Source organism: Oncorhynchus keta, unplaced genomic scaffold (assembly GCF_023373465.1).
Source record: "Oncorhynchus keta strain PuntledgeMale-10-30-2019 unplaced genomic scaffold, Oket_V2 Un_contig_7984_pilon_pilon, whole genome shotgun sequence".
Taxonomy (NCBI): domain Eukaryota; kingdom Metazoa; phylum Chordata; class Actinopteri; order Salmoniformes; family Salmonidae; genus Oncorhynchus; species Oncorhynchus keta.
Genome location: NW_026289791.1, coordinates 1 through 9,991, shown reverse-complemented (window position 1 = coordinate 9,991; position 9,991 = coordinate 1). Strand labels below are relative to the sequence as shown.

The window sequence follows — 9,991 nt, the reverse complement described above, 5'->3', positions numbered from 1 at the left end:
TGGGATCAGTACAGGATGTTTAGACCATCATCCTCAATACGACATGCTAATCAATAAGTGGCAACCTCTATTGACAAGAACTGTGAGAAATACAGAAACATTACAACGTGCTTGTAAAGTGTTATGGTTGACGTCATATCTCCTTAAAATGCCTTGCAGATAGCCAATGGTTGAGAGGAAAGGATCAGTCATCAGTCTCAAGGGTACAGTGGCACAGCTCAAACCAACCAATCACACGACTCCAGGAACAAAACACCGCACTGCAAACCTAGTTCACTTTCATTCTAAATTCCTGAATCCAATGTTAACTAAATAAATACTATGTACATATATCACATTCTGCACATAGAATCCAGTAAATATAACAGGAGAACTTCTTACGGTGAGACAAAATCTAGAAGATTCCGTCAATACTGTCTCGGTTAAAAAATAGGAAAAATTAAATAAATTAAACAGAAAAGCAACTTCATAAAATTTTAACACCAAATATAATAATATCAAACTGTACATCTACTTGCTCTACCATGCAGAAGGAGTGTTAGATGTCATAGACTGTTGGATAGCATGACTCTGATGACGGTAGGAGTGTTAGATATCATAGACTGTTGGATAGCATGACGCTGATGACGGTAGGAGTGTTAGATGTCAGACTGTTGGATAGCATGACGCTGATGACGGTAGGAGTGTTAGATGTCAGACTGTTGGATAGCATGACGCTGATGACTGTAGGAGTGTTAGATGTCATAGACTGTTGGATAGCATGACGCTGATGACGGTAGGAGTGTTAGATGTCAGACTGTTGGATAGCATGACGCTGATGACGGTAGGAGTGTTAGATGTCATAGACTGTTGGATAGCATGATGCTGATGACGGTAGGAGTGTTACATGTCATAGACTGTTGGATAGCATGACGCTGATGACGGTAGGAGTGTTAGATGTCAGACTGTTGGATAGCATGACGCTGATGACTGTAGGAGTGTTAGATGTCATAGACTGTTGGATAGCATGACGCTGATGACGGTAGGAGTGTTAGATATCATAGACTGTTGGATAGCATGATGCTGATGACGGTAGGAGTGTTAGATGTCATAGACTGTTGGATAGCATGACGCTGATGACGGTAGGAGTGTTAGATGTCATAGACTGTTGGATAGCATGACGCTGATGACGGTAGGAGTGTTAGATGTCAGACTGTTGGATAGCATGACGCTGATGACTGTAGGAGTGTTAGATATCATAGACTGTTGGATAGCATGACGCTGATGACGGTAGGAGTGTTAGATATCATAGACTGTTGGATAGCATGACGCTGATGACGGTAGGAGTGTTAGATGTCATAGACTGTTGGATAGCATGACGCTGATGACGGTAGGAGTGTTAGATGTCATAGACTGTTGGATAGCATGACGCTGATGACGGTAGGAGTGTTAGATGTCATAGACTGTTGGATAGCATGACGCTGATGACGGTAGGAGTGTTAGATATCATAGACTGTTGGATAGCATGACGCTGATTACTGTAGGAGTGTTAGATGTCATAGACTGTTGGATAGCATGACGCTGATGACGGTAGGAGTGTTAGATATCATAGACTGTCGGATAGCATGACGCTGATGACTGTAGGAGTGTTAGATGTCAGACTGTTGGATAGCATGACGCTGATGACGGTAGGAGTGTTAGATGTCATAGACTGTTAAATAGCATGACGCTGATGACGGTAGGAGTGTTAGATATCATAGACTGTTGGATAGCATGACGCTGATTACTGTAGGAGTGTTAGATGTCATAGACTGTTGGATAGCATGACGCTGATGACTGTAGGAGTGTTAGATGTCATAGACTGTTGGATAGCATGACGCTGATGACGGTAGGAGTGTTAGATGTCATAGACTGTTGGATAGCATGACGCTGATGACGGTAGGAGTGTTAGATGTCATAGACTGTTGGATAGCATGACGCTGATGACTGTAGGAGTGTTAGATGTCAGACTGTTGGATAGCATGACGCTGATGACTGTAGGAGTGTTAGATGTCATAGACTGTTGGATAGCATGACGCTGATGACTGTAGGAGTGTTAGATGTCATAGACTGTTGGATAGCATGACGCTGATGACGGTAGGAGTGTTAGATGTCATAGACTGTTGGATAGCATGACGCTGATGACTGTAGGAGTGTTAGATGTCAGACTGTTGGATAGCATGACGCTGATGACTGTAGGAGTGTTAGATGTCATAGACTGTTGGATAGCATGACGCTGATGACTGTAGGAGTGTTAGATGTCATAGACTGTTGGATAGCATGACGCTGATGACGGTAGGAGTGTTAGATGTCATAGACTGTTGGATAGCATGATGCTGATGACGGTAGGAGTGTTAGATGTCATAGACTGTTGGATAGCATGACGCTGATGACGGTAGGAGGGTTAGATGTCATAGACTGTTGGATAGCATGACGCTGATGACGGTAGGAGTGTTAGATGTCATAGACTGTTGGATAGCATGACGCTGATGACGGTAGGAGTGTTAGATGTCATAGACTGTTGGATAGCATGACGCTGATGACGGTAGGAGTGTTAGATGTCATAGACTGTTGGATAGCATGACGCTGATGACGGTAGGAGTGTTAGATGTCATAGACTGTTGGATAGCATGACGCTGATGACTGGTAGGAGTGTTAGATGTCATAGACTGTTGGATAGCATGACGCTGATGACGGTAGGAGTGTTAGATGTCATAGACTGTTGGATAGCATGACGCTGATGACGGTAGGAGTGTTAGATATCATAGACTGTTGGATAGCATGACGCTGATGACGGTAGGAGTGTTAGATGTCATAGACTGTTGGATAGCATGACGCTGATGACTGTAGGAGTGTTAGATGTCATAGACTGTTGGATAGCATGACGCTGATGACGGTAGGAGTGTTAGATGTCATAGACTGTTGGATAGCATGACGCTGATGACGGTAGGAGTGTTAGATGTCATAGACTGTTGGATAGCATGACGCTGATGACGGTAGGAGTGTTAGATGTCATAGACTGTTGGATAGCATGACGCTGATTACGGTAGGAGTGTTAGATGTCATAGACTGTTGGATAGCATGACGCTGATGACGGTAGGAGTGTTAGATGTCATAGACTGTTGGATAGCATGACGCTGATGACGGTAGGAGTGTTAGATGTCATAGACTGTTGGATAGCATGACGCTGATGACGGTAGGAGTGTTAGATGTCATAGACTGTTGGATAGCATGACGCTGATGACGGTAGGAGTGTTAGATGTCATAGACTGTTGGATAGCATGACGCTGATGACTGTAGGAGTGTTAGATGTCATAGACTGTTGGATAGCATGACGCTGATGACGGTAGGAGTGTTAGATGTCATAGACTGTTGGATAGCATGACGCTGATGACGGTAGGAGTGTTAGATATCATAGACTGTTGGATAGCATGACGCTGATGACGGTAGGAGTGTTAGATGTCATAGACTGTTGGATAGCATGACGCTGATGACGGTAGGAGTGTTAGATGTCATAGACTGTTGGATAGCATGACGCTGATGACGGTAGGAGTGTTAGATGTCATAGACTGTTGGATAGCATGACGCTGATGACGGTAGGAGTGTTAGATGTCATAGACTGTTGGATAGCATGACGCTGATGACGGTAGGAGGGTTAGATGTCATAGACTGTTGGATAGCATGACGCTGATGACGGTAGGAGTGTTAGATGTCATAGACTGTTGGATAGCATGATGCTGATGACGGTAGGAGTGTTAGATGTCATAGACTGTTGGATAGCATGACGCTGATGACGGTAGGAGTGTTAGATATCATAGACTGTTGGATAGCATGACGCTGATGACTGTAGGAGTGTTAGATGTCATAGACTGTTGGATAGCATGACGCTGATGACGGTAGGAGTGTTAGATGTCATAGACTGTTGGATAGCATGACGCTGATGACGGTAGGAGTGTTAGATATCATAGACTGTTGGATAGCATGACGCTGATGACGGTAGGAGTGTTAGATGTCATAGACTGTTGGATAGCATGACGCTGATGACGGTAGGAGTGTTAGATGTCATAGACTGTTGGATAGCATGACGCTGATGACGGTAGGAGTGTTAGATGTCATAGACTGTTGGATAGCATGACGCTGATGACGGTAGGAGTGTTAGATGTCATAGACTGTTGGATAGCATGACGCTGATGACGATAGAGCTCAGACAGCCAGTGAGCAGCCAGTAGTGTGTGAGTAGACCGTTACTGCTGTGGAGGAGAGAGGTGGTGGAAAAGATGGTGTCTGTCTTGTTTCTTGGCAACTGCATGTTACAGATGTTTCCTTCACAGCAAGCAGTGCAGACCTGGAATCAGGAGTAGAGATAGAATCACCTTTATTCACCTAGTACGTTAACACGCACACACACAATTTGAATAGATGAAATAGTGCTTTCAGCAAAAATCTAAATATACAGACCGAACACAGACAAACTACAGACAGAACACATACAAACTACAGCCAGAACACATAAACTACAGACCGAACACAGACAGACTACAGACCGTACACAGACAAACTACAGACAAACTACAGACAGACTACAGACCGAACACAGACAAACTACAGACAGTCCACAAACAGAACACAGACAGAGGAATTTCCAGAAAGACATTCAAATAACAACGGCTGAGAAGGGAACAGATTCTTATCCAAGTGAGATCATTCTAAACCAGGGCCTGGGGATTACCATGACAGTGTGGTAAATCACATCAGACACCACAGAGCAGAGAGCCACATTCTGAACTGCAAATATTACTAATAAAAGTTCAAACATCATCTTTCTTTCCATACATGCTGTATGTGTGTCCCCGTTGATAACTGCCCCTGGTTAGTCCCTCACCTGGTAAATGAAATGCACTTGTGCATTTAGGAGTTGCTTCAGCAGCCATGTCAGAAATGTAATGTTATTCAAAGGAAAGAGGCTTCGTGAATGACCTTGTATCCTTCATGGTTGTCCTGGGTGCAGCCTGTAGACAGACAGTGGGCCAGGGCCACACAGCGTTTGGTCACAGACACTGTGTTCCCCTGGACGTCCAACACATGGAGGGTGTAGCAGTACCTGGTCTCTGTCAGACACACAGACACTGTCGTTAAAGGTGCATTCTGCAATATTTACAGCGGAGAGATGGATACATGTGATCTAACGTTCAGACACTATGGAGAAATAACAGCTATAACGCAAATGTAGCTTACTTTTCAACGGCAATGTCATTCATTTCTATGAATATCATGTTGTAAACAATTAATGTAAACGCAAATGTAGCTTACTTTTCAACAGCAATGTCATTCATTTCTATGAATATCATGTGTTAACAATCTACTTCTTACTGAAGTGGACGGTAACACTGAAAGAGCCTGAGGTTCAGATGGATTCCAGTGATTTAAACCAATCCTCACATTTCATGTGATAAACTACGATTTATCATTTGTTAATAACTCAAAGAATGTGCTTTTAAGATCAAAAGATCATCTATATAAAAGAAGAGAGCCTGTGGAATTATACAACCTGCCAATTCAATTTCGTATCTAAACATGTCCAGCTGAAGTGAAATACACTGTTTAAGATACAGAAACCAGCAAAGACAACATTGATAACCCTTCATTTTACAGCCTGGTATTTTCCTGTCATTTATATTTCTGCTCTGGACGGAGTCGAGAGGGTCTGAAAAACAGGGTTTGATGATAGATACAGAGCAGGCTGTAAATACCAGAAATACCTTACTGTAATTACCTCGTGGGCAGTATACGTCCGGAGCCCAGCGATTGCATTCGTAGTTGTCTGGTGCATCTTTACATGTGAAGCACTTGAACCCTCCAGGATGAGGAGTGGCTGTGGAGACGAGGAGACGAGCACAAGTCTATTATTCACCATCTAGATTTAATAACATATTTTTGGTAGATTTAATAACATGTCCCAAAATGAAAAACACTTCCCTGAATCAATACATTGTCATTACTCAATGAGCTATAGAAGAAATGCAAATTGTACATTTGACTCCTAATTGTGTTGTAGTCCTCAGAGCTACAGCGATATGTAGTCCTCAGAGCTACGGCGATCTGTAGTCCTCAGAGCTACAGCGATATGTAGTCCTCAGAGCTACAGCGATATGTAGTCCTCAGAGCTACAGCGATATGTAGTCCTCAGAGCTACAGCGATATGTAGTCCTCAGAGCTACAGCGATATGTAGTCCTCAGAGCTACAGCGATATGTAGTCCTCAGAGCTACGGCGATATGTAGTCCTCAGAGCTACAGCGATATGTAGTCCTCAGAGCTACAGCGATGTGTAGTCCTCAGAGCTACAGCGATATGTAGTCCTCAGAGCTACAGCGATGTGTAGTCCTCAGATCTACAGCGATGTGTAGTCCTCAGAGCTACAGCGATATGTAGTCCTCAGAGCTACAGCGATATGTAGTCCTCAGAGCTACAGCGATATGTAGTCCTCAGAGCTACAGCGATATGTAGTCCTCAGAGCTACAGCGATATGTAGTCCTCAGAGCTACAGCGATATGTAGTCCTCAGAGCTACAGCGATATGTAGTCCTCAGAGCTACAGCGATGTGTAGTCCTCAGAGCTACAGCGATATGTAGTCCTCAGAGCTACAGCGATATGTAGTCCTCAGATCTACAGCGATATGTAGTCCTCAGAGCTACAGCGATAATGTTAGATCCTGCAGATACTATAACAGAGACAACTTTCCTTTAACGACATACATTTAACTACAGTACATACAGGACATTTAACTACAGTACATACAGGACATTTAACTACAGTACATACAGGACATTTAACTACAGTACATACAGGACATTTAACTACAGTACATACAGGACATTTAACTACAGTACATACAGGACATTTAACTACAGTACATACAGGACATTTAACTACAGTACATACAGGACATTTAACTACAGTACATACAGGACATTTAACTACAGTACACACAGGACATTTAACTACAGTACATACAGGACATTTAACTACAGTACATACAGGACATTTAACTACAGTACATACAGGACATTTAACTACAGTACACACAGGACATTTAACTACAGTACATACAGGACATTTAACTACAGTCAGTCTGTGTGTCTTTGTTAAGTGTTATATTATGAGAGGACGATACAGTTTGAATTGAATTAATGCCCCATCAGTTCAACCGTCTAGATTCTAGAATAGAATGGTCACTAAACATTGCATGGAGACCATCTGCCGTGATCAAACAGTAGGCTTGTTTGGTTTGTTCAATTGGCAACCATTATGTTAATACTAAGAACACTGGGAATCAGGCCTCCCATTGGATATGCTGCATCCCAAATGGCACGATATTCCCTGTATAGTGCACTAATTTTGATCAAGGCCCATGATGTAGTAGTGCACTATAAAGTGAATGGCGTACCATTTGGGACACATACTAAGACAGCTACAGGTCTTAGGGTCATCCAAACTTCACTCAGCGAACAAAAGTCTGCCTGCCTGCCAGTCTCTCACACACACGCACGCACCGCACGCACACACGCACGCACACACACACACACACACACACACACACACACACACTAACACACACATACTCCCACTAATCCACCCTCCATACCCCAAGCCCCCAGGGCTGGTCAAGGTCCTCCTATCCCCCTGTACATGCCGGGGCGTGGGTCCAAACAGACACGCATTTCTTGGGGAATTCAGCTCAGGTATCCCTATGAAATTAACAACCATAAACCTGATATAGGAGCTCTTGGCTTATCAGATGTTGAAGGCAGATTGTGCCAAGAGAGCTGAGGTAAGATACATTAGATGAGATTTCAGTGTTTGACTGCAGGGAGATGGAGGGGAGTAGAGGAGGGGAACCTTTAAGGGTCTGACCTCGTACGTGCCTGCCTCTTAGAGCTACTGTGCGTTTCCATACTTCTCACACAGCGGTGAGCCCAGTTCTCACTGTGGACCAGTATACTGTACTGTAGTCTGTACTGTAGTCTGTACTGTAGTACTGTAGTCTGTACTGTAGTACTGTAGTCTGTACTGTAGTACTGTAGTCTGAGGAACTGAAGGTTGAGGGACAGAATGCGTCTCAGTTTCACAGAGAGAAAGGGCTGGGAAACAGGAAGTCACGTCTGGAAACTCGCACACATCTCACTGATACCCAACACTGCAGATGTAGTACGCCAGAGACTGTGTCACACAGTGGTGGATGAGGAAGATGTCTCTACACTGGCATTGTGTATAAATATTGTTTTATTATAATCTCTTCATCTAGATATGGAAAGTGCCTTCAAAGATGAAGGCAGGGTGAAGAGAGGCCTGCCTGACTGTGACCATTACCAACTGTGGCCATGTCACCTTTGTCTGGGGATCAGAGCAGGGGGCACCTCAAAGATCTGAGGGGGCACAAAGTATGTGAGGATGGCTGGGGGGTTCGGCAAGAAGAATTTTGCCTTTTTCAAACACCTGAAACAGCTTTTTTCTACAATCCCACCCTTCAGTCCCACCATTAAGCTCCACTCAACCCCTCCCATCATCCTCCCATCTATCTCTGTTTGGATTTGCTTATATATTGTTCAACTGTGCTTTGATGTTTCACAAAACTTCTGAACCTTTCTATTCTCATAGTTTATACAGATCGTAAGTTAAAGATAAAGATTTTTGTTAAGAGTATTATTATATAGGGCTTCCGAGTGGCGCAGCGATCTAAGGCACTGCATCTCAGTGCAAGAGGTGTCACTACAGTCCTTGGTTCGAATTCAGGCTGTATCACATCCGACCGTGATTGGGAGCCCCATAAGGCCCAGCGTTGTCCAGGTTTGGCCGGGGTAGGCCGTCATTGTAAATAAGAATTTGTTCTTAACTGACTTGCCAAGTTAAATAAAGGTTCAATTTAAATATTATTTATCGATTTGTATTTTTATCAATTACAATATTTTGAGTTTAACCTTAATATTTGTTGTCATATTTGTTCTGTCTTTTCTGAGGATTAAACTGAAATTGAAACCAATTTTCTACAGCTTGTTTTATACATAGCGACTCTAATTGAATTGATAGCCTGAAACGGCTTCTTGGTGTCTAGTTATGAGGTTTGGAGAACCTATCTGGGTGAACTAAAGACAAATTCATAAAAGAAGAGCCAAAAAATAAATCATAATAATATAAAATTACAATAATATATATATTTTTTTAAACATTTACAGGACAAATCTGAGGGGGAACGAGCCCCTGTGTGCCCCCCACCCCATAAGAACTCTGGATCAGAGGGTCATGGATGGATGCCCTTTCTCTTGGCTGTTATAATGGTCACATCTCAGTATTGATGACTCATTTCAAAGGTCACGGAGACATTGCCAGCAGACTCAACCAGAGGAAAGGAAAGGTCTGACTGCATCTACCACAATTTGATACAAAAATACATTTCCAATGCATGTGTATTCATACTTGATGGATGGAGCAGGATGATGTCCTTCACAGTGAAGTCCCGCGATTGAGCCGCTTCCAGCCAATCAGCGATTAGCGTTAAAAGTAGGACCCAGGCTGCTGGCCAGGCCTCCATCATTGGCTGAGACCTTCCACATGCAGCTGTCTGATTGGTCAACGTCCAGGACACTGTTGAGGAAATCAATCAGTGAATAAAATATTGAAGGGAAACATCCTCAGAGTTGGAGAGAGACAGCGACAGAGAGAAAGAAAGAGATGGAGATCGATCAGTACATCCGGAGGAGGTGATCAGTTGTCTGTATCTCACTCATGCTGTTGTGTGCGCTGTGCTTTGCTTCATTAACTAAATGTCATCCAGACCCCGACTCAGAGGGCATCCAGTAACTAACCCTATAGTGAATCACATGAAGCTAGGATCACAGTCTACATACAGTAAGTGGATTGATGAAGGCTTTTCTCAGGTTGCTTGAGCGGGGTGAAGGATTGCTTTGAGGACCGACA

The 9,991-nt window shown here is 43.4% G+C and overlaps 1 protein-coding gene across 5 annotated transcripts; it reads right to left on the bottom strand.

The window, feature by feature from the left end:
• Positions 1-345: 345 nt before the first annotated feature.
• On the bottom strand, positions 346-9,653 carry LOC127926624 (ly6/PLAUR domain-containing protein 6-like). Of its 5 annotated transcripts, none has more exons than XM_052512069.1 (5): positions 9,491-9,653; positions 5,792-5,890; positions 4,996-5,126; positions 2,663-4,363; positions 346-2,211 (listed from the first exon to the last, which is right to left on the bottom strand). In XM_052512069.1, the coding sequence occupies exons 1-4, from the start codon at positions 9,606-9,608 to the stop codon at positions 4,181-4,183; spliced, it is 531 nt and encodes a 176-aa protein (XP_052368029.1). In that variant the 5' UTR covers positions 9,609-9,653; the 3' UTR covers positions 346-2,211; positions 2,663-4,180. The 5 variants fall into 5 exon arrangements, with proteins under 5 accessions (XP_052368029.1, XP_052368030.1, XP_052368031.1 ...); XM_052512070.1 differs by having other exon boundaries at positions 346-2,013; XM_052512071.1 differs by having other exon boundaries at positions 346-1,815.
• Between the last annotated feature and the right edge of the window lie 338 nt (positions 9,654-9,991).